This window comes from Ahaetulla prasina, chromosome 1 (genome assembly GCF_028640845.1).
Source record: "Ahaetulla prasina isolate Xishuangbanna chromosome 1, ASM2864084v1, whole genome shotgun sequence".
Lineage (NCBI taxonomy): Eukaryota > Metazoa > Chordata > Lepidosauria > Squamata > Colubridae > Ahaetulla > Ahaetulla prasina.
The window spans coordinates 189,840,127-189,865,335 of NC_080539.1; the positions used below are offsets into that span (position 1 = coordinate 189,840,127).

The window sequence follows — 25,209 nt, forward strand, 5'->3', positions numbered from 1 at the left end:
ACATCTCTAATGACTTATTGAAGATATGGGTGAAGATGGGGCCAATTGGTCAGCACAAACTTTTAAGCAAGAAGGAGTTATCTTGTCTGGGCCTGGAGCTTTTCCTGGCTTTTGTCTGTGAAATAGATCTTGCACTTCCTTCTCTGTGATCACTAGGGGTTGTGAACCCAATGAGATGGGGTCTGTTGTAGGAGGTTTGGCTGTGGTTGGTGTGTCTGAGATGGGGGTTGTGGAGATAGGTGGCTGTAGTTTCCTTTCAAACCTGCAGTAAAACATGTTCGGGTCATCTGCCAGTTGTTGATTTCCTTCAGACTGGGAAGAAGGTTTGCCTTAGCCAGTGATACTTTTAAGAGTTTTACAAATGTTTGCTGGTTCATTTGTTGAGAACTGATTCTCTAGCTTTTTTTGAGTAGCTTCTTTTTGCTGCTCTGATCTCCCTTGTTAATACATTTCTGGCCTGATTGTACAGCATTTTATCACCTTTTCTGTAGGCTTCCTCTTTGGAATGACATAGCTGCTTGTTATGTATATTAGTATTAAGTTAAGAGTAGACAAATAATGAATATGGCTCTAAATATTAATTGTTATTGCACAAGACATTTGTACCCGATGACATACCGTTTAATGAAATATTGATTGTTTATATTAAAATAAAATTTATTTTTATTTTTTTTTAAAAGAGAGAGAGATGGAAGGAACCTTGAGGTCATCTAGCCTAACCCACTGCTCTCACAGGAAAGTATTTCTGATAAATGCCTACCCAGTCTCTTCTTAAAAGCTTCCAGTGATGGGGCACCCACAACTTCTAAAAGAAATTTAAATTTAAAACCTACAAACTACGATGACCCCTCCTCAAGAAGCCTTCCCTGGACCCAGCTATTTTGGGTAATTATCGTCCAGTCTCCAACCTTCGCTTTATGGCGAAGGTTGTAGAGAGTGTGGTGGCATGGCAGCTTCCCCGGTACCTGGATGAAGCTGTCTATCTAGACCTGTTCCAGTCCGGCTTCCGGTCCGGATATAGCACGGAGACAGCTTTGGTCGCGTTGGTGGATGACCTCTGGAGGGCCAGGGATAGGGGTTGTTCCTCTGCCCTGGTCCTGTTAGATCTCTCAGTGGCATTTGATACCATCGACCATGGTATCCTGCTGCACCGGTTGGAGAGTTTGGGAGTGGGAGGCACCATTTATCGGTGATTCTCCTCCTATCTCTCTGACCGGTCGCAGACGGAGTTGACGGGAGGGCAGAGATCGACCGCGAGGCGCCTTACTTGTGGGGTGCCTCGGGGTTGATTCTCTCGCCTCTCCTGTTCAACATCTATATGAAGCCGTTGGGCGAGGTCATCAGTGGCTTTGGGGTGAGTTACCAGCTGTACGCTGATGATACTCAGCTGTACTTTTCCACCCCAGGCCACCCCAATGAAGCCGTCAAAGTGCTGTCCCGGTGCCTGGAAGCCGTACGGGTCTGGATGGGGAGAAACAGACTCAGGCTCAATCCATCCAAGACGGAGTGGCTGTGGATGCCGGCACCCCGGTACAGTCAGCTGCAACCGCGGCTGACTGTTGGGGGCGAGTCATTGGCCCCAACAGAAAGGGTGCGCAACTTGGGCGTTCTCCTGGATGGACGGCTGTCATTTGAAGATCAATTGGCGGCCGTCTCCAGGAGAGCCTTTTACCAGGTTCGTCTGGTTCGCCAGTTGCGCCCCTTTCTTGACCGGGATTTATTATTTTATTTATTTATTATTCGAATTTATATACCGCCCTATCTCCCAAAGGACTCAGGGCGGTTCACAGGCATATAAAACATCAATATACAAATTAAAATAATCCTTAAAAAACTTATTCTAACGCCCAGATAATTAAAAATAGAAATATAAATATAAAATATAAATATTAAAATCAATTTAAAACCCCTCTAAATTTAAAATCTAAGCCAGTCCTGCACAGATGAATAAATGTGTCTTGAGCTCGCGACGGAAGGTTCGAAGGTCAGGAAGTTGACGGAGTCCTGGGGGGAGTTCGTTCCAGAGGGTGGGAGCCCCCACAGAGAAGGCCCTTCCCCTGGGCGTCGCCAAACGACACTGCCTAGCTGACGGCACCCTGAGGAGTCCCTCTCTGTGAGAGCGCACGGGTCGGTGAGAGGTATCTGGTCGCAGTAGGCGGTCCCGTAGATAACCCGGCCCTATGCCATGGAGCGCTTTAAAGGTGGTCACCAAAACCTTGAAGCGCACCCGGAAGGCCACAGGTAGCCAGTGCAGCCTGCGCAGGATGGGTGTTATGCGGGAGCCACGAGGGGCCCCCTCTATCACCCGCGCAGCCGCATTCTGGACTAACTGCAGCCTCCGGATGCCCTTCAAGGGAAGCCCCATGTAGAGAGCGTTGCAGTAATCCAGGCGAGACGTCACAAGAGCGTGAGTGACCGTGCATAGGGCCTCCCGGTCCAGAAAGGGGCGCAACTGGCGCACCAGGCGAACCTGGTAGAACGCTCTCCTGGAGACGGCCGTCAAATGATCTTCTAGAGACAGCCGTTCATCCAGGAGGACGCCTAAGTTGCGCACCCTCTCCATCGGGGCCAATGACTCGCCACCGATGGTCAGCCATGGATTTAGCTGACTGTACCGGGATGCGGCATCCACAGCCACTCTGTCTTGGAGGATTGAGCTTGAGCCTGTTTCTCCCCATCCAGACCCGCACGGCCTCCAGACACCGGGACAGCACTTCGATAGCTTCGCTGGGGTGGTCCGTGTGAAAAGTACAGCTGGGTGTCATCCGCGACAGCTGGTACCTCACACGAACCCACTGATGATCTCACCCAGTGGCTTCATGTAGATGTTGAACAGAAGGGGCGAGAGGATCGATCCCCGCGGCACCCCACAAGTGAGGCGCCCGGGCCGACCTCTGCCCCTGTCAACACCGACTGCGACCGGTCGGAGAGATAGGAGGAGAACCACCGATAAACGGTGCCTCCCACTCCCAATCCTCCAACCGGCGCAGCAGGATACCATGGTCGATGGTATCGAAAGCCGCTGAGAGGTCTAATAGGACCAGGGCAGAGGAACAACCCCTATCCTGGCCCTCCAGAGATCATCCACCAACGCGACCAAAGCCGTCTCCGTGCTGTAACCGGGCGGAAACCGGACTGGAACGGGTCTAGATAGACAGTTTCATCCAGGTGCAAGGAAACTGATATGCCACCATACTCTCAACAACCTTCGCCAAGCGGGTTGGAGACCGGACGATAATTACCTAAAACAGCCGGGTCCAGGAAGGCTTCTTGAGGAGGGCCTCACCACCGCCTCTTTCAAGGCGGCCGGAAAGACACCTCCACCAAAGAAGCGCCAGAATCGCCTGAGCCAGCCTCGTGTCACCTCCTGCGTGGCCAGCACCAACCAGGAGGGGCACGGGTCCAGTAAACATGTGGTGGCATTCAGCCTCCCAACAACCTGTCCATGTCCTCGGAGCGACAGGGTCAAACTCATCCCATAAAATGTCACCAAGACCACCTCAGCCGCCTCACCAGATCATAATCTTGGTCCAAACCATCGCGAAGCTGAACGATTTTATCGTATAGATAACCGTTAAACTCCTCAGCCCGTCCCTGCAACGGGTCATCCCGCTCCCCCTGGTGTAGGAGGGAGCGGGTCACCCGAAACAGGGCGGCTGGGCGGTTATCTGCCGATGCAATGAGGGAGGAGGCGAGCTACGCCTCGCTTCCTCAATGCCACTAGGTAAGCCCTAGTATAGGACTTCACTAGTGTCCGATCAGCTTCTGAACGGCTAGACCTCCAAGAACTCTCTAGGCGTCTTCTCCGGCGCTTCATCCCTCTCAGCTCCTCGGAGAACCAAGGAGCCGGTTGGGACCTGCGCCGGGTCAGAGGCCGCAAAGGCACGACCCGGTCTAAGGCCCCCGCCGCGGCCCCGTTCCCAGGCCGCAACAAGTTCCTCAGCCGAGCCGTGAGCCAGACCCTCAGGAAATGGCCCAAGCTCCGTCCGAACCCTCCGGTCCATCAGGCGCCTGGGACGGAACCAACGTGTCGGCTCCGCCTCCCCGCGGTGGTGAATGGCGGTCAGAAAGTCCAGGCGAAGAAGAGAGTGATCTGACCATGACAAAGGTTCAGTGACTATTTCCTTTAAGTCCAGATCTCTCAACCACTGACCAGAGACAAAAATCAGGTCCAGAGTGCCACCCCCAATGTGAGTAGGGCCATCAACTACTTGGGTCAGGTCCAAGGCCGTCATGGAATCCATGAACTCCCGAGCTGTTGTCGATGACGAGCCGGACGATGGCAAGTTAAAGTCCCCATGACTAAAAGTCTGGGGGTCTCAACTGCCACCCCGCCAGCACCTCCAGGAGCTCGGGCAGGGCAGCTGTCACGCAGCAAGGAGCCAGGTACGTGATCAGCAAACCCATCTGGCACCTATGACCCCATCTCACAAAGAGGGATTCGCACCCGGCAATCTGAGGTACAGTGGTCTCCCTCGGCTCTAGGCTCTCTCTAATCACAACCGCCACCCCCCCACCCCTACCCTGGGCCCTCGGCTGATGGAATGCACGGGAACCCGGTGGGCACATCTCAACAAGGGGCACACCCCCTTCCGTGCCCAGCCAGGTTTCCGTAACGCCTATAAGGTCCGCAGCGCCCCCCTGGATAAGGTCGTATATTAGGGGGGCCTTATTAACTACGGACCGTGCGTTGCATAACATCAGCCGAAGGCCCAGGCTCTGGGGGTCTTGACCATCCGGGGAACGGGAAAAGGACGGGGATCGATGCCTTATGCTCAGTCACTCACGCTCTTGTCACTTCTCGTCTGGATTATTGCAATGCTCTCTACATGGGGCTATCCCTGAAGTGCACTCGGAGGCTTCAGTTAGTCCAGAATGCAGCTGCGCAGGTGATTGAGGGAGCCACATGTTGCTCCCGGGTAACACCGCTCCTGCGCAGTCTGCACTGGCTACCTGTGGTCTTTCGGGTGCGCTTCAAGGTATTGGTTACCACCTTTAAAGCGCTCCATGGCTTAGGGCCCGGGTACTTACGGGACCGCCTGCTGTTACCTTATGCCTCCCACCGACCCGTACGCTCACACAGAGAGGGTCTTCTCAGGGTGCCGTCCCTCAAGCAATGTCAGCTGGCGGCCCCCAGGGGAAGGGCCTTCTCTGTTGGAGCACCTACCCTCTGGAACGAACTTCCCCCAGGTTTGCGTCAACTACCTGACCTTCAGACTTTTCGCCGTGAATTGAAAACGCACTTGTTTATTCAAGCGGGACTGGCTTAACTTTTTTAAATTTTTTGAATTTTAATAATTTTAACGGGGGTATTTTATTTTTGGGTCAAATTTGACGGTTTTAATTTTTGGCCAATTATATAATATGTTATTTTAACTGTTGTTTTAATTTGTATATTGCACTGTTTTAATCTGGCTGTACACTGCCCTGAGTCCTTCGGGGGAAGGGCGGTATAAAAATCTAAATAATAAATAAATAAATAAATAAATAATATAAACTAATCTTCAAAATAAAAGCAAGGAAACACAACGCTATAGAATGCTTTGTATAAATACTGGCTAGCATTTCTACAAGCAGTTTCAAGGCAAATGCAAATAAACTTTATCTTTGCAAAGTACTGTACTTACAAATACAATAGTTTGCAAAGTATTGTACTTAAAAAGCAGAGCAGTTCCCAAAGTGCTTACAAACGAACAGTACAGTACTATAGAATAAAAAAAATATTTTAAAATACTTACAGAAGGAATTCTAGCACTAGTCTTCAAGCCCACCAAAAAAACAAAAACAAACTCAGTGCGCCTTTTTGGTCACAGTTTTGAATTTCTAACATAAGTACCCTTTCTGAATAAATTTGTTCTAGTGAAAAATTCGCTAAATGAACATTCATGCCTGCAGGATTACCTATACACCTCTCTGAACAGTGTCTGGGGGGCTGTGGTTGTTGCTGCACAAAAAGTTGATCGTCAACAGATCAAGAAACTGACAGACTCCATGAATGGAAGGCTTATGATTCTTCTTGCAAAGTAGGGTGGCTATATTGGTCACGTTTTGAAATGTCAGAAATGTTTTTTGTACATTTTAAGTTATTATTCTCACTTTTATAGATGCAAATAAATGAGTAAGATGGCCAAATTTCATTTTTTGTATAGCTCCCTAATAATTCTGCACAACAGTTGCCCAATAATTGTGCACAGATAGATATTCTCCAAAGAAAGTCAAAACTTCACTTTCACTTTCTTTTTTTTTTTTTATTGAAAGAGTTTTTTAAAAAAAACAAAAACATTTTTCCCCCTTTTTTCCCCCTCCCTCCCAAAAAAAAACAAAAAAAACAAAACGCCCCCCTCCCTCCCCCACCCCCCGGCTTCCCGGGTCAATCACAAGGTAAAGTTATACATAAACCAAACATAGAATAAAATTTTCCCTTCCAATCCAAATAACCACATCCAAAGCTTTTCGTCTCCCAACCCCCTCCCCATTACATAAAATAACTTTCTAATTATTCAAAGGCAATCTGATATTTCTTAATCTGATATCTGTTTTGTAGATAATCAATCCATTTTTCCATTCAATTAAATATCTTTCCTGCGTATTGTCTTTTAAAACGCTGAGATTTTAGCCATCTCAGCCAAATTAATAACTTTCAATATCCATTCTTCTATTGTAGGTATCTCTTCTTCTTCCAGTATTGTCCAATCAACAGTCTTGCTGCTGTTATTAAGTTCAGAATCAATTTAGTCTCAATCCCTGTACAATCCGTTATAATTCCCAAAAGGAAAAATTGTGGCAGGAACTTTATCTTCTTCTTCAGTACATTTTGAATAATCCACCAAATTCTTATCCAAAAGACCTTAATTTTCTTGCAAGTCCACCAAATATGAAAATATGTAGCATCATCACAATCACACCTCCAACATTTCGCTTGGATATTAGGATACATACATGATAATTTTTTGGGATCTAAGTGCCATCTATAAAACATCTTATAAAAATTTTCCCTTAAATTCTGTGCTTGTGTAAACTTAACATTTCTAACCCAAATTTTCTCCCATGTTTCCAACATTATTGGTTCCTGAATATTCTGTGCCCATTTTATCATACAATCCTTTACCAAATCCTTTTCCGAATCTATTTCAAGCAACACATTATACAATCTCTTTATATGCTCCTGGGTCTGATTTCTAATTTGCTTTATTAAATTTTCCTCCTTTGCATTATACCAATTTTTGATCTTCTTTCCATCTAGCACTTATTTGCCCATATTGAAACCAAGTATAATTCCTCCCTTCTTCATTTAATACCTGTAATGATTTTAATTGCAATCTACCTCCTTCAGCATACAAAAGTTCTTTATATGTAATCATTTCCTGTTTCTGTTCTATATTTATATTCTCTATTGCATGTCTAGGGCTCGCCCATATAGGAATCTTGTAATCTAATTTATAGGAATATTTTTTCCAGACCCGCAAAAGAGCACTTCTCAACACATGATTCTTAAAAGCCCTATCCACGTTTTTCCATAAAATAAGTACGCATGCCATCCATATAACAAGTCATAACCTTCTATATTCAAAATTCTTTCCTCTGTTAAGTTAAACCAGTCACTTATTACTGAAAGGGTTACTGCTTCATAATATAGTTTAAAGTTAGGCATTCTTAAACCACCTCTTTCCCGTGAGTCCTGTATTATTTTCATTTTAACCCTCGCCTTTTTACCCTGCCATATAAATTTATTAATCCCACTCTGCCAATCTTCCAAATTTTTATCCTTTTTAATTATAGGTATCATCTGGAACAGAAACAAAATCTAGGTAACACATTCATTTTAATAGCCGCAATCCTTCCCAATAGGGATAACTGCAATTTCTTCCAGCCACTCATATCATTCTGAACTTTTTGCCATAGCAAGTCATAATTATTCTTATAAAGTTTCTTGTTCGATGAGCTAATATAGACCCCTAAATATTTAACCATTTTACTACCTCAAATCCTGTCATTTCTCTAGTTTTTGTTTCTGTTGTATAGACATATTTTTAATTATCACTTTTGTTTTATTCTGATTTATTTTAAATCCTGATACCTTTCCATATTTATCAATTACTTCCAACAAAATCTACTTGAATTTATAGGATTCATTAACGTAACCACTACATCATCTGCAAAAGCTCTAACTTTGTACTCATATTGTCTAATCTTAATTCCTCTATTTTCATTAATTCTCGTATTTTATCTAATAATGGTTCCAGAGTCAAAACAAACAATAATGGTGATAAGGGACATCCCTGTCTTGTTCCTTTCGCAATCTTAATAACTTCTGTCAAACTACCATTTACTATAATCTGTGCTGTTTGCTCTCCATAAATCGCTTTAATTATTCTAATAAAACAGTCTCCAAATTGCATTTTCTATTAATTTAAATAAAAATCCCAATGCAATCGATCAAAGGCTTTCTCTGCATCCAAAAAATAAGTGCTGCTGAAGTATTCTTCTTTTCCAAATATTCCAATATATTAATAATCTGTCTAACATTATTCCTCATCTGCCTCCCTTTTATAAAACCAGATTGATCAGTATGAATTCTTTGTTGTAAAACTAACATTAATCTATTTGCTATTATTTTTACAAAATCTTATAATCATTATTTAAAAGTGAAATCGGCCTGTAGTTACCAGGTTTAGAGCAGTCTTGCTCCTCTTTGGTATCAGTGAAATAAAAGATGTTTTCCATGACGGGGTATTCCACTCCTAATTGTATCTGATTAAATAATTCTTTAAGTGGGCCTAATATTTCATCCTGTGTTTTTATAATAAGTTGCTGTAAGACCATCTGTACCAGGGTTTTCCCATTTTAATTGTTTAATTGCCTCCACTATTTCTCCAGTAGCTATCGGCCGATTCAGCTCCTCCTCTGTTCTAATGTTAGAATATTAACCTTATAATCTTTCAAATAATCATAAATGTCCCTATTCAATATTTTGTCTTTTGCATATAGTGCAGTATAAAATTCTGAGAATGCCTTTTAATTTTATCCTGTTGGTATATCTCTTTACCTTTATATTCTATTTTTTGTATGACACGTGCTTTCTGTTTCTTCCTTAAATTATATGCCAACCATCTCCCAGGTTTATTTGCATTACAAAAGGTATTATGTTTAGCATATTGTATATTCGTTGCCACCTGGTCTGCCATTAACATATTAAATTGACTCTGTAATATTTTTATAGCCTCTTTAAGTTTATGATCTTGTGGGTTTTGAATTAATAACTGTTGCTTCCTTTGAATTTCTTCTTCCAAATATCTACGCTGCCTTTGTTTATTATTCCTTTGCCTGTTGTCCAAGTAAATCAATATCCTCTAATAAACGCTTTGCTCGCCTCCCACACAGTTCCTATAGGTGTCCCTTTGTACATATTAAAATCAAAAAATTCTTTTAACTGTTTCTTACAATAAGTTACATTATCCTCATATCTAAACAGATTTTCATTCAACCTCCATGTTCTACCACCTTTTTCCCTTGTAATAATTCCATCCATACTGGGCTATGGTCAGTTAAACACCTCGAAATATCTTCGTTTTCTTCACCCTAGAAAGCAAGTCATTAGAAATTAAAATAAAATCAATGCGTGAAAAGATTGATGCCTATCAGAAAAAAGTAAAATCTCTCTCATCTGGATTCGTAACCTCCATATATCTCTAAACTCAAAGTCTTCCATCATTTCAAAAAGGATTTTGGTAATTTTGCATGTATAGGTATCTTCTTGGAGGAGGTTCTCTTATCCTTCTTGTATCAATTACTCCATTCCAGTCTCCTAATAAAATAAACGAACTATAATCCCAGAGGGTCAACCTCTCATGTAACATTTTGTAAAACTTTTCTTGTTGCTGATTAGGTGCATAAATACCTATCAACAAAGTCTTTTTTGCATCTATCACCAGTTCAATAGCAATAAATCTTCCTTGAATATCTGCCTCAATTAGCTTAGCTGGTATATCCTTCCTGATATATACAACAATTCCATGCTTCTTTTCCAAAGCTGATGCAACAAAATGGTTACCCAATTTTGAATTAATTAAATATTTTTGGTCTGATAATTTTATATGTGTCTCTTGCAAACAAATCACATCATTTTTAAATTGTTTCAAGTAGTGAAATATTTTCCTTCTTTTCTGAGCTGAATTCAAGCCATTAACATTCCATGACAAGATTCTATTTGCCATTACTGGCCTCCTGAAGCTTTGAAGCAGACAACGGAAGCTCCTCCTCCGGTATCTTCCGTCTAGCTCCTCCCACAGCTTCCATAATGGGATCCTGACTTTACTTTGAGACTGTTGCTCTTCTTTACGCTTAAGGGCTCCTCTTGTCACCCTTTGCTCTTGTGGTTCCTCTAATACTGGCAGCAATAAAGGCTCTTGGATCACCACGCCTTCTTGAGTCTCTTGAAGTTTTTCTATCACTTCTATTTCGACTTTCAAAACTGTAGAAAGAAAACTTTGCCTTTAAAACAGTGTCAATTCTATATCTCCTTCCTTGATAGAATAGTGTCAGTCCAACTGGCACCTCCCATCTGAATTGAATCTGATGTTTTTAAGTTCTTGTGTAAAAAGCAAATTCCTTCCTGTCTCTTAACATCTTTGAAGGAATCTCTTCAACACCTTCAACTCCTGTTCTCCAATTTTTAAAGTTGTCTGATATGAAACTTGCAGAATTTGATTTCTCATAGTCCTTTTCACAAAATAAACCACAATGTCCCGAGGAAGCTTTCTCTGTCTTGCAATCCAAGAATTAACTCTATATATTTTATCAATTTGGTAAGCTACCTCTTGGGGTCCACTTCAATAAATTCAGCCAATGCTTCTGATATAATTTTTCTTAAGTCTTCTCCACGCTCTTCTTGCATACCACAATTCTAAGAGCTCCTTCCATAAGTTTATATTGTAATATCACAACCTGATCTTCATTTTGATCCACTTTTTTCTGAACACCTTTCATTTTGTCTTCTAAATGCTTATTTGACTGAGAGATCTGTTGCATTTCCACTTCCAATCCTTCAATTTTTTTACTCAGTCCTTGAACTGCCATAAGAATATCTTCTCTTATTTTTGCATTAAAATTCTCCATCATCTCTTTTGCCTATCTTCAGAAAGTTTTAATTGTTCTTTCAATATTTCCTCAAGACTTGGTTCAGATCCTTCTTCCAGAAGGCTTTAAAGGTTTAGCTGCCATTCTGTCTTCAAAAGAATCAGGAATTCAAACTTAATAACTCTCCTTCCTCCTTTCAGTATAAAAACTCCGTTTGTAACAATCCACAAATAACGCTGCTTCATCGTACTAAAAATTTTACTTTCACTTTTAGACGCCATTTTAAAAGTCAATTAATCAAAGACAAAGAAAGGTTTCAAGTTTCAAAAAGGGAGTCGGTACTTGCCGTGCTGATTCTGCATCAAAGATCGAACGCTTGTGAAATTCCCGTCTGCTTGGAATATCAATCAATTTAATAAGTCCTCTAGAGCAGAAGCGACATTCCTCTCCTTTTTCCTGATAAAAACAGGAGCGTGCTGAAGTTGGAGGGAGTGGAATTCGGTGGGGTCATAAATCCAGGAAAATTCGCTCTTGAGAGCAAACCCCCTGTCAGACCTGCCACTCTTCCACAACTCTTGATAACCTCTTTCACCCAGAGATTATGCTAAGCTCAGTGAACAGTGATTTTTTTTCCTGTTTCACTGACTTTTACAATCTTCTAACACGGAGTGCTCTGTTAGAGCACCCAGCAGGAGGGTGACGTCACTGGAGCCCAGCACTTTCACTTTCTTAAATATTCAGGTTTGAGGTTTAGTAACATGTTGTGATTGACCGGACTTCCGGTGGTGATGTCACCCTAGTGCAGAGCAAGCAAATGGGGCTCCGTTTAGTTTGCCGGAATTTTCGTGTTTTTGAGGCCCATAGGAAGAAGTTGGCTCTCGGAGGGAGCAACAGTACAGAGGGATACCTCGGAGTTGGCAGTGAGAGATGCAATCTCCTGAAATAACAAGAGGAAGCCCTCAGATCAGATGCGAAAGAAATCGGCCTTCATGGCAGATCCGGAGGCGTGGCGACCTGACTGTTCGAATGGAGTAGGAAGAAAAAAGAGGTAAAGCAGCCTGAAATATTGATGAGGAGGGACAAAAATTGGAAAGACTCTCAGTGACTTTGAGTAAATGTATTACATCAGCTGCTGAGTGAGTCTCTGAGATGGTGGAAAAGTGGCGATTTAGCGGTGGGAGTGGAGATGAGGCGGTGAACAATATCGAAAAAGACTGATTGCATGGAAGGTGTGAAGGAAAAGCTTTGAAGGGGCATCTTCTGAAGAGTTTTAATAATAGACGACAAGGTTGGACCAGGATTGAGATAAAATACAAGGTTTGGAAAGAGAAAACTGGCTGGAGAAATAACAGTGGCTGGGTTAAATAGAAGGGAGACATATTCTATTTACTGTTACCAAATTTGGCATTAATAGAGATGGACTTTTTCGGTGGTGACCGTACACACCAGGAACTCGAGAAGAGAACTTTCTTACAAATAAGACATTAACTGAAAGCAGACTATATTTATTAACAGTAAACCTAGAAGGAAGATAAGTGAACAGTGGATATATATACCTGATATTTATGCTTATATTTAACTGAACTGAATGACTACAGACCAGTTGCTTTAACATCTGTAGTCATGAAAACCTTTGAAAGGCTAGTGCTTTCCTACTTGAAAACCATCACGGATCCGCTGTTAGACCCCTTGCAATTTGCATACCGAGCAAATAGATCAACAGATGATGCTGTTAATATGGCTCTGCACTACATCCTACAACATCTTGAGTCTCCAAAGACCTATGCAAGGGTCCTTTTTGTAGACTGTAGTTCAGCATTCAATACCATCATTCCAGACATTCTTCTAACTAAGCTAAACCAGCTACAGGTACTGGAACAGACTTGTAAGTGGATCACAAGCTTCCTAACAAACAGGAAGCAGCAGGTGAAGCTAAGCAAGATCACATCAAATACCTGTACAATTAGCACAGGGGCCCCCCAAGGCTGTGTGCTCTCCCCACTTCTCTTCTCTCTGTATACCAATGACTGCATCTCCAATGATCCATCTGTTAAGCTACTGAAGTTCACAGATGACACAACAGTGATTGGTCTCATTCGAGACAATGACGAATCCGCATATAGACGAGAGGTTGAACGACTAGCCTTGTGGTGCAACCAAAACAATCTGGAACTGAACACACTCAAAACCGTAGAAATGGTGGTAGACTTTAGGAAAAACCCTTCCATACTTCCACCTCTCACAATACTTGACAACACAGTATCAACAGTAGAAACCTTCAAATTTCTGGGTTCTATCATATCGCAAGATGGACAGCTAACATCAAAAACATCATTAAAAAAGGACAACAAAGAATGTTCTTTCTGCGCCAACTCAGTAAGCTCAAACTGCCCAAGGAGCTGCTGATCCAATTCTACAGAGGAATTATTGAGTCTGTCATTTGCATCTCGATAACTGTCTGGTTCGGTTCTGCAACCCAACAAGAAAAACACAGACTTCAGAGGATAATTAGAACTGCAGAAAAAATAATTGCTACCAACCTGCCTTCCATTGAGGACCTGTATACTGCACGAATCAAGAAGAGGGCCGTGAAAATATTTGCAGACCCCTCGCATCCTGGACATAAACTGTTTCAACTCCTACCCTCAAAACGACGCTATAGAGCACTGCACACCAGAACAATTAGACACAAGAACAGTTTTTTCCCCGAAGGCCATCACTCTGCTAAACAAATAATTCCCTCAACACTGTCAGACTATTTACTGAATCTGCACTACTATTAATCTTCTCATCATTCCCATCACTAATCTCTTTCCACTTATGACTGTATGACTGTAACTTTGTTGCTGGCAATCCTTATGATTTATATTGATATATTGACCATCAATTGTGTTATAAATGTTGTACCTTGATGAACGTATCTTTTCTTTTATGTACATTGAGAGCATATGCACCAAGACAAATTCCTTGTGTGTCCAATCACACTTGGCCAATAAAAAATTCTATTCTATTCTATTCTATTCAGGAAAAAGTTAAAAAATTGAAATGTGCATTGCAAAAAGAACCACAGAATAATAAAATCAAAGAAGATAGAGATTTAGTGAAACATAAACTTAATTTAGCATTACAAGAAGAAATGATACGCAACCTTAAAATAATAAAACGTTTTTGAATACGCAAACAAACCAGGGAAATGGTTGTCATATAAACTTAAGAAAGAGAGAAAGTTACATTACAGGATGAGGATGGGAATCTCCATTACCAATCAGAGGGGAAAAAAAGTATTATTCAAAATTTCTTTAATAATTTATATAGTCAGGAAGATATTCCAGAAGAAAGCATTAAACAATATTTAAAAATGAGGGACCTACTGAAAATATCAGAGGAAATTAGAAAAATGCTAAACAATAAGTTAACTCTAATGGAGATGAAGGAGGCGATCAAGAAACAAAATAATAATAAAACACTAGGACCAGATGGGATTCTGGCAGAGATATACAAAAAATTTCAGGAGCAATTGGAGGGAATAATGCTAAAATTGTATAATGAAGTGTTAGAGCAAGCTAAATTACCAGATTCATGGACTGAGGCATTTATAACACTAATACCCAAAGAAGATACTGATACCAAATAGGTTAAAAATTATAGACCAATTTCATTGTTAAATGCCAATTATAAAATATTTGCTACAATCATAGTGGAAAGATTTAAAAAAATATTGAATGAAATTAACCACCCCGATCAAAACGGGTTCCTCCCAAAAAGACTATTAAGAAATAACACAAGAATGGTCATGAACATATTAAAATATTAAAAAAATATTTTGACTTATTAAATAAATTGACCTCAAAATTTATATGGCAAGGAAGAAAGCCTAGAATTAGACTAAAAACCCTACAGGATACTAAAGATGGGGGGGAGTAGCCCTACCAGATTGGGAAATTTGTTACCAAGCAGGATGCCTGACATGGTTAAAGGAATGGATGGAGTTGGGAAACAAAAGAATTTTAATAATAGAAGGGCATGACCTACAGATAGGATGGCATGCATTCTTGGGTGAAAAGTACAAAACCCATGGGTATTTCAGGAGACACATAATTAGGAATTATTATTAATTTGGAATAAAAACAAAAAACAACATTATATGAATATACCATCTTGGATTTCTCCTAACGAAACACTAACACATCCAAATTTAATAGACTGGGCTAAAATAATTAGATACATATCAAATGAATTGGGAAATTAAAAACAAAACAAGAATTGGAACAAGATTTTAATAGGGAAGTTGAACGGTGGAAGTACTTCCAAATTAGATCAAAATACATAGAAGATACAAAAACTAATCAGATACAATTGGAGCAAAATGAATTGGATAAAATAATATATGGGAAGGACAAAAATTAATCAGTAAAACATATAATTTCCTGTTACGGTATAAAATGGAAGGGGAAATAGTGAAGGAAACTATGATTAAGTGGGCAAGAAACTTTAACCATACAGTAGAATTAGAGAAGTGGGAAAAGATAATAATAACAACAGAGTTGGAAGGGACCTTGGAGGCCTTCTAGTCCAACCCCCTGCCCAGGCAAGAAACCCTACACCATCTCAGATTATCCAACATTTTCTTTAAAATTTCCAATGTTGGAGCATTCACAACTTCTGCGGGCAAGTCATTCCATTTATTAATTGTTCTAACTGTCAGGAAATTTCTCCTTAGTTCTAAGTTGCTTCTTTCCTTGATCAGTTTCCACCCATTGCTTCTTGTTCTACCCTCAGGTACTTTGAAGAGCAGCCCGACTCCCTCTTCTTTGTGGCAACCCCTGAGATATTGGAACACTGCTATCATGTCTCCCTAGTCCTTCTTTTTATTAAACTAGACATACCCAGTTCCTGCAACCGTTCTTCATATGTTTTAGCCTCCAGTCCCCTAATCATCTTTGTTGCTCTTCTCTGCACTCTTTCTAGAGTCTCAGCATCTTTTTTATATCGCGGCAACCAAAACTGAATGCAGTATTCCAAGTGTGGCCTTACCAAGGCATTATAAAGTGGCACTAACACTTCACGTGATCTTGATTCTATCCCTCTGTTTATGCTGCCCAGAACTGTGTGGAGAACAACTATGAAATTGACTATATCAACAGCATACAAGGAAAACCAGATGAAAATGTTTCATAGATGGCATCTTCCGCCATCTAGAATAGCAAAGATGTTCCCTAGTAACTCGCCAAAGCGTTGGAAGTGTAAGAGTAACTACAGAGCATATTACCATCTTTGGTGGACATGCCCAGTGGCAAAACAATTTTGGGCTAAAATTAAAAAGTGATTAGAAGAGATAATAAAGAAATCAATAAAGGGAGAGCCAGAACAATTCCTATTAGGGATCCCAACAGAAAATCACACAAATGATACACAATACTAATACTACACATATTAACGGTGGCACATATAGCATATGTGCAAAACTGGAAAAAAGAGCACCCATCAACAGAGGAAGATCTAATTAAGAAAATTCTAGAATGTGCTGAGATGGATAAACTCACAAAACAAATCAAAGAAAAAGAAGATACAGAATAATATAAGGTCTGGTGTAGATGGTATAAATGGTTAGAAAATAGGAAAGATAAGAAAACTGAACAATAGGGTAGAATGTAGATGAAATAAAAGCAGATAGATCATAAAAGTAAAACAAGAAAGGATTAAAATATGTATATATAGTAAGAAAGGACCGCTCTGAATAGCTGATAAGAAATAGTAATATATATATAAATGTCGTTTGTTTGTCTTATATTTTAATGTGTATAAATAAAAAAAATTTCAAAAAAAAATATTATGAAGCTCACCTTGAAAAATAGATAGCATTCATTTTTGTGGATGCACAAAAAGCTTTTGACAATCTAAATTGGAAGTTCCTCATTACCCAATTAATTAGTATGAACTTTGGAAAAAAATTTGTAGGGATGATTAAGGCGATATATTCTGATCAAACTGCTAAAATAATAGTAAATGGGGACTTAACAGAAAATTAATATAAACAAAGGGGTTCGACAAGGATGTTCACTATCTTCCCTACTTTTTATCTTATCATTAGAAGTGTTGCTAACACAGATTAGACAGAAACAGGAAATAAAAGAATTAAAAAAGAATATAAAACATGACATGATCTTTTTCATAGAAGAACCATTAGAAACAAGAACTGTATTAATGCGGACATTTTGTTGCTGAAGTATTTGTGAATTGGAAAGAGACATCTGCTGGAGGATAGAAAGTATCACACCATCCAGATCAACGTGAGAAAATCAGGAAGAAGTTGTTTTAACAGCTGGTGAGATTGTAAAAACAAAAAGGGGGAGTAGAACAGATAATGTCAGCTTTACCTCAGATCAATGTTTAAGAAAATAAAGACCCAACTCCATCATTTTGAAGAAATTGGTAATTTTTACTAAACATGTCAAATTGCAATCGAAGCTAAGCCAGAACTGAAAGTATACTAAAACCACAGACGTCATATCCACTCCTGAGCCTTCCTCCCACTAGAGTTCAAACAGTTATAATCCAATGTCATCTTCCTCCTTGACCACGTGTAGTTTCACTTCCGATATTCTCCCTCTGTAAATCTTCTAGATGGAATGTGTAGCAGGCAACTCCCGTTACATTCACGCGCCAAATCAGTTCAAACGTCTGTTTGAAAGACTATCTCTGTCCCCCACACATGCAATGTCAGCCGAATGCTAGCAACAGTACAAACCTCCCCCCTCCTCCATAAATCATGTAAGACATTCAGTAAGAAGCAAACCTCTAACGAAGTAATAAAACAGTAAAACAGTCTAGTAGGAGAAATACACTTAAATAAAGCGGAGGCTGACAGATAAAGACTTAAATTGAAACAGTTTTAAAATATTTTAGAATTGGACTCTCCCAGAAACAAAGAAGAAAAGAGATATATGGACTTGAATTTGGGCTAAGTTAAAGTAATAAACTGGAATTTAGACTATACATAAATTAAGATAAATAAATTTAAAAAGTCTTTCTCCTTGTATTAAAAATATGGAGAATTGGGAGGAATTATGGGAGATACTTTTGATGGTCCAAGAGTCTATTAATGGAAACAAACAAACAGAATTATGGCTTAAAAATAAAAAAAGAGAAGATGAGGACATTTTGAGATATAATGCTGGAAAAGAAATTAGTGAGGACAATATAGATGACCATATTGGGACTGACAGTGAAAAAATAAAAATGGAGAGAGGGAAACTTACTTTAAAAAAGAGGGGGGGAAGCGAAAAAGAAAAGATTGAGAAGGAAAATTTAAAAAGTGAGAAAAACAGTGAAAAAGCATATGATTACACTGGGATTAGCAGTGAAAGATTAAAGAGAAGAGGAGGAAACAGAGAAAAATTGAGGGGGGACATCAAAAGAGTAAATGTTAGAGAAAAGTGGAAAAGAGGAAAAAAGAAAGAAAGAAAGAAAAAAATGAAAGAAAGGAAGAAAGGGAGAAAAATATTAAGAGATGGGATCTGGGAGAGACTGAAAGAAAATGGTTAGAAATAGTAGAAAAATGAATAAAAGAAAAGAAATCAAAGTAGTGATAGATTTGCTTCCTTCCCTTGTGTGTGTGTGTTTGTGTGTGTATGTGTTGGACAATGCATGGAATGAGAAAAAATTGAAGTTGATGATTAAGAAAAATTTTAAATTTATAAAAGAATGGAAAACCCAGCAGAGGAAATTTGGAATGGCACGGTTTACATATTAAAATGATTGAAATTTAAGATGTAAAAGGGAATATAACTGAAATGTTAGTAAATGATGTACATTGTTGGAAGAAAATAATAAGTATTGAATCTTGAATAGAAATATTAAGAAAATAAGAGATGGAAAGTTGTACTAATTGACTGTATGATAAAAATGGAATAAGATGAAGACAATGTTAACGTTTAAAATATAGGAGAGGAGGTTTGAAAAATATGTGTAATAAATGAGAATTGGGAATTAGATACAGCAATGGAGAGAGATAAGAAGAAGGAGAGAGACGGAAGAGAGAAAGAGGGAGAGAGAAAGAAGAAAGGGAAGAGGAGAGGAGGTAAGGCAAGGGAAATTAGGAGAGAAGGTTAGATAGGGAGAAGCCTGATTTTTATTTTTATTGGATGGGTTTTTAAAATTGTGTTATTTTATAGGGGAGTATGTTTTTTAACGTTTTGGGCATTTAAATTAGTTTTTTAAGGGTTGTTTTTAAATTATTGTGTGTATTTATATTTTATCTGCCTGTTCACCGCCCTGAGTCCTTCGGGAGAAGGGCGGTATACAAATTAAAATATTATTATTATTATTATTATTAGAAAGTAGGGAGGAGGAGAAGGGAAAGGGAAGTAGAGAAGGAGTAGGAGAGGAGGGGAGAAGAAAGAGGTACGAAGTAAGGAGGGAGGGAAAGGAGTGTAAGGAGAAGAAAAGATTGCTGTGAAAAGGAAATGGAGGAAAGACAACCCTGAAAATATTCCAAGTATAAAAATTGAAATAGTTAAAAAAAAGGGAATGAAAGGGAATGAATATGAATAAAAATGGAGAAATTAGAAAACGAAGGGCGAAAAAAGATGTGATTTAATAAAATGAGCAAGGAAATATTAGGAAAGGAATAAAAAACTATGAAAAAAAGAAATATCTTGGCTAAAATTGTAACTAAGAAAAATATATTTGAATATTTTGAATTGTATAAGATAAGACAATCTTAATACTCTGTTCATGAATTGTGTATGTGTGGAGGGGGAAAAATTTAAAAAACTAATAAAACTTGTATTAAAAAAAAGAACTGTATTAATGCAGGAAATAGAGGATTTTGGTAAAGTAACAGAACTAAAAAGAAACAAAGAGAAAACAAAGATATTAACTAAAAATCTTACACATAATCAAAACGAGAAATTGGAAGGGAAATTGGGAATTCAAATAGTAAAGAAAGTAAAATAACTCAGAATTTGGTTGATAGCGAAATGCTCTTCGATAAAAGAGGACAATTACACAAAATTGTTACAACGAATACAAAAGGATCTGGAAAATTGGGCAAAACTACAGTTATCATTAATTGGAAGAATTGTGACAATAAAGATGAATATTTTACCTAAAATCTTATTTTTATTTCAAACAGTGCCAATAAAACCTGGGAATTTTTTTTGGTAGAATTAAATAAAACAATCTTAAAATGTATTTGGTTAGGGAAGAAAGCTCGAATAAAACTCTTACAAGATAGTAGAAGTAAAGGAGGTTTTGGACTCCCAGATTGGGAACTCTATCATCAAATGGCAGTTGTAACATAGCTTAAGGAGTGGATAATTCTTAAAAATAAGAGGATACTAACAACAGAAGGCTATAATCTACAGTTTGTCTGGCATGCGTTCATCTGGGAGGGGAAAAATAAATCTCATACATATTTTCAGAGACATCAGGTAAGAGACGTATTACTAGACGTCTAGGGGAAAGAGAAATCATTACGCAAAAATCCCGAGGTGCTTATCAATCATGGAAGCCATGATATACCCCAACATTTTAGAATGCAATAAGGTGGTGACATATAATGAGCTACTGGATGGACAAGGAATATTAAAATCTAATCAAGATTTAAAATCCCAAGGACTAGAAATAGATTAGTGGCCATATTTACAAATTCAAACAAGGTATAAAAAAGATTTACAAAACTACGGTTTCCAAAGAAAACAACAAGAACTGGACAAAATATTACTAGGGACCAGAGGAAAAATAATAACTAAAACTTACAATTATTTTTTAAAATTTAAAATGGAGGGGGAAACAGTAAAAGAGATTATGATAAACTGGCCCAAAAATTTCAGATATAATATTGATTTGGAACATTAGGAAAAAATATGGGAGAAAAACTATAAATTAACAATGTTGGCATCATATAAGGAAAACATCTATAAAATGTTTTATCGTTGGCATTTACCACCGGCAAGGCTGGCCAAAATGTACCCCAATAGATTGCCAAATTGTTGGAGATGCAACTACAAGCAAGGGACATTCTATCACATGTGGTGGACTTGTTAAAAAGTCCAGAACTATTGGATGAAAATCAAAACATGTTTAGAAGAAATTACAGAACAAAAAATTGAGACGAAGCCAGAGTTGTTTTTATTGGATATTATAAAATGAAATATAAGTAAAAAGATTCAATATATTATACTTCATATTACAACAACAGCAAGAATTACATTTGCCCAGAATTGGAAACAGGAAAACATGCCATCAAATGCAATGATAATAAAAAAGGTGCTCGATTGTGCAGAAATGGCTAAATTAACTATGGAGTTAAAAGATAGAGAGGAAACAGAGTATTACGAAAGTTGGAATATGTGGTATCACTGGCTAGAAACTAGATATAAAATTAATGCATAAAGACTATATAGAAAAAATAATTGCTACCAACCTGCCTTCCATTGAGGACCTGTATACTGCACGAATCAAGAAGAGGGCCGTGAAAATATTTACAGACCCCTCGCATCCTAGACATAAACTGTTTCAACTCCTACCCTCAAAATGACACTATAGAGCACTGCACACCAGAACAACTAGACACAAGAACAGTTTTTTCCCGAAGGCCATCACTCTGCTAAACAAATAATTCCATCAACACTGTCAAACTATTTACTGAATCTGCACTACTATTAATCTTCTCATAGTTCCCATCACCAATCTCTTTCCATTTATGACTGTATGACTATAACTTGTTGCTGGCAATCCTTATGATTTATATTGATACATTGACCATCAATTGTGTTGTAAATGTTGTACCTTGATGAACGTATCTTTTCTTTTATGTACACTGAGAGCATATGCACCAAGTCAAATTCCTTGTGTATTAATCAGAGATCTGATTATTAATCAAAGAAGCCATCGAGATAGAAAAACGCCCACACAGCATGAACAAACAAGATGATACCTCCCGCCTACCAGCCATTTGGAAACCCGCCCTTATTGACAAACGAGTCCCTAACACGAGGAATGACACCAGACCCACACTCACGAGGTCCACACAGGATGTCACCACCACACATCCACCCAGAAAGCAGACCCAAACCCACACCGATCAGGAAGCACGACCAAGGACCAGAAGCCAGACCGCAGCTGCAACATTAGCCATTTCAAACCCCTCCAATCCATACATACAGCAGACAGACACCCACTATGAAGATGTAGCACGACCACAAACACGAAGCCAAACAACAGCAATGCAGCTCACCAGCTCAAATCCCCCTGCAACTCAGACTAATCTGAGCACAACCAAACCCCCACCCAAACAGGACACACCCCCAGCCAATCAGAGCACAAAAAAACCTCCATCCAATCAGAGCACAGCCAAGCTCCCACCCAATCAGTTCAAACCCCTACTAGCAGTTAAAAAGGAAGAAACAGCTGCAATCACACATTGCTCCCAGAAGCACGAAGCTGAAGCCTGAAGATGACGAATGAGACTTCGTCGAAACGTCGCCAAGACACTTCTAATTTTACACGGGAGAAAACCCGAACAATCAAAGACCGACATACATACATACATACATACATACATACATACATATATATACTAAATTGAGGTTAAAGAAGAACAAATGTAGAGTATAATAAAATATATTATGTATTTAAAAGTGTACATAATGTATAGAATAATAGGCCATAATTTGGTATTATAAAATTTGAATTGATACCGATAATTCAAAGCTGTAAAATATGGAAACTAAAACTAACAAAGGTTGAATAAAGACTATATATATATATTAAAAAAATGTGGATTGACCAAGCACACTGTAGTTGTTCAATAATAAAATTAATCATCCAAAATACAACTTGCCTAATAATTGTGTGCACAGTATATACATTTCTACCTAATTGTTGTAAATGTTGTACCTTGATGAACGTATCTTTTCTTTTATGTACACTGAGAGCATATGCACCAAGACAAATTCCTTGTGTGTCCAATCACACTTGGCCAATAAAATTCTATTCTATTATATTCTATTCTATTCTAATTGATTAAAGGATAGTTACTGCCATAAACTACCAACAGACATAATACTACCGGTAGCAGTAAGGACTATGACAGAATTTACTATTTACAACTAACAACTTACAACTAACTCACTTCTAAAAGATGTTAATTCATAATGTATATAATGTATATCCCTAAATGCTTGGTTCAGACATTCCACTAGCAGCAGCCACAGACGTGACAGTACAACACACATACCTGTAATTTTCAGAATAATCACAAACAAAAACATCAGAAACATTATACTTCTGGAAATGAAGCCAAAGGTCAACCTGAAATAATCAAGAAGATAAATGTACCAGTACTTTCAGAATAGCATCAAGTGAAACAAACATTATATTCTAATCTTAACTTACTTCTGATACTGAAGGATTCAGACCATCAACATGGACAAAATAATTGTTTTTCAACTCTTTTTTCCTCCCTTCTAATGTCTGTGTTTCTAAAAATATACAAAGCATATAATTCAGGTATTTATTTACTCTTAAATGAAAACAAATGTCACATAGATAAAGAGTGTTATCAATGCAGGAAAAAGTATTCAGAAAAACACATTCCTGTGGATTTCTTTCCCTGATAGTTCTTACTGATTCAAGAAGTACTGTCAGATCCCTAAAAGTGATACTGCCATTCAATTGGGAGAAGGAGGGCCCTGGATTCAATTTATTAGCATTGCCTGTGTCAACCAATATTTTACAACCTACATCCTGGCCCTGAGATCTCCTTACCTTTGGGGAATGTTTATGGCGGCCATGTGGGTTTGTTTCACTTTAAAGGATAATGGAGGATAGCAATGGGAATGAATGCTTATATGGTTCTCAGGGCAGCTGGTAAAGAAAACAACTTCACACTTGTGTATTGGCTAAAATCCACATTCTGGTTAATGGGAGGGGTCTCTACTGCTTTAATCCTACTAGTTTTGCCTACGGGTATTCAGACTTTGCTTTGAATCCATTGCTGTCACTTCTGCTTAATAAAAGGTTCCTTATGAAATACTCCATTTCAAGAGTTTTCACTTTCTTAAGCTAGAGGGAGAGGCAATCCTTACAGAAAGCAACGTATGTAAAACGGTTAACCCAGATAAGCAATCTTTGCTCTACTGCGGGGACCCTGCAAACTATGTCCAAACAAAACAGGGATCAGGGAAAAGCCGAATGCTGGTGGGGGGGAGACATAAACCATCACCCAGCCAGATGCCTGCTTCTTGCACCCCATCGGTGAGGACAAGGTAACCCTGGAGGATCCCGAAAAGCCCCACTGGTCAATTGGCATCGGGAAGAAAGACAGCTGGGATGGGAGAACCAGGAGTCACCCTCAGCTGCGGTAACCGAAAAACAGGGTGGAAACTGGAGCTAGAAGCCCTCTCTGACCAGGGGGATCTAACCGAAGCATCGCTGAGAGAGAATTGTCTGAAGAGGCATATAACCCAATTAATGATGGAAACTTTGGAAAATCTCAACATCCAAGGGGAGTCAGAATGACAGCCAAGGAGCACTGAAAGGGCAGCAGCCGTGGATGATGCCAGGGGGCACCCTACCTCTCGAGCCCACCAATCAAGCAGATGGCGCAGCAGCAGCAGCAGAGAATCCAGCAAACCCTCCCGCCTGAGCAGCATGTGCATTGGCACCCATTCCCAACCAGCCCCAAGCCCCACAACTGGAAAGAAAAACTCCCTCCCTTGGGGTGAAGTTTGATGGGGATCCACAACAATTAGGATTCTTTGTGTCACACGTGCTCACCGACACGCAAGAGAACAGGTGTGATTTCCAAACCCAAGGATCCCGAGTGCGAGTTGTTGCCCTAGCCCTGGAGGGAGCTGCTGCCAGATGGATGGTGACCCTGCATAAGCTGATGCACCAGAACTGTGGGACTTCGACTGTTTCATGATGGCCCTGCAATGACATTCTAGGACCCCCTTGCAGATCACAAAGCACACTACCGCATTAAAGTGGTGAAGCAGGGGCGACGGCCAGTAGCAGAGTATACCGAAGAATTCTGGGACCTTGCATGGTGTATGAACTGTAGAAATGGACCTTCAAAAAGTGCAGGCTATACTTGATTGGGAACCACCCTGCACGTATAAACAG

The 25,209-nt window shown here is 39.5% G+C and overlaps 1 protein-coding gene across 14 annotated transcripts in view; it reads right to left on the reverse strand.

The window, feature by feature from the left end:
- The window catches only part of RBM44 (RNA binding motif protein 44), a 137,230-nt gene that overhangs the window by 53,773 nt on the left and 58,248 nt on the right, over window positions 1-25,209 (reverse strand). For 4 of the 14 annotated variants that reach the window (XR_009155373.1, XM_058185577.1, XM_058185570.1 and 1 more), the window contains 2 exons: window positions 23,479-23,564; window positions 23,321-23,394 (listed from right to left, as the gene is read on the reverse strand). The exons of 4 other annotated variants lie outside the window; for them this stretch is intronic. Coding sequence is in view for 6 of the 10 variants with exons in the window: in XM_058185577.1 (XP_058041560.1) it covers window positions 23,321-23,394; window positions 23,479-23,564 (160 nt within the window). In the remaining 4 variants the exon portion in view is untranslated. Of the gene's footprint in view, window positions 1-23,320; window positions 23,395-23,478; window positions 23,565-25,209 lie in introns of those variants that run through there. 6 more of the 14 variants (XM_058185601.1, XM_058185592.1, XM_058185584.1 and 3 more) reach the window with 3 other exon arrangements.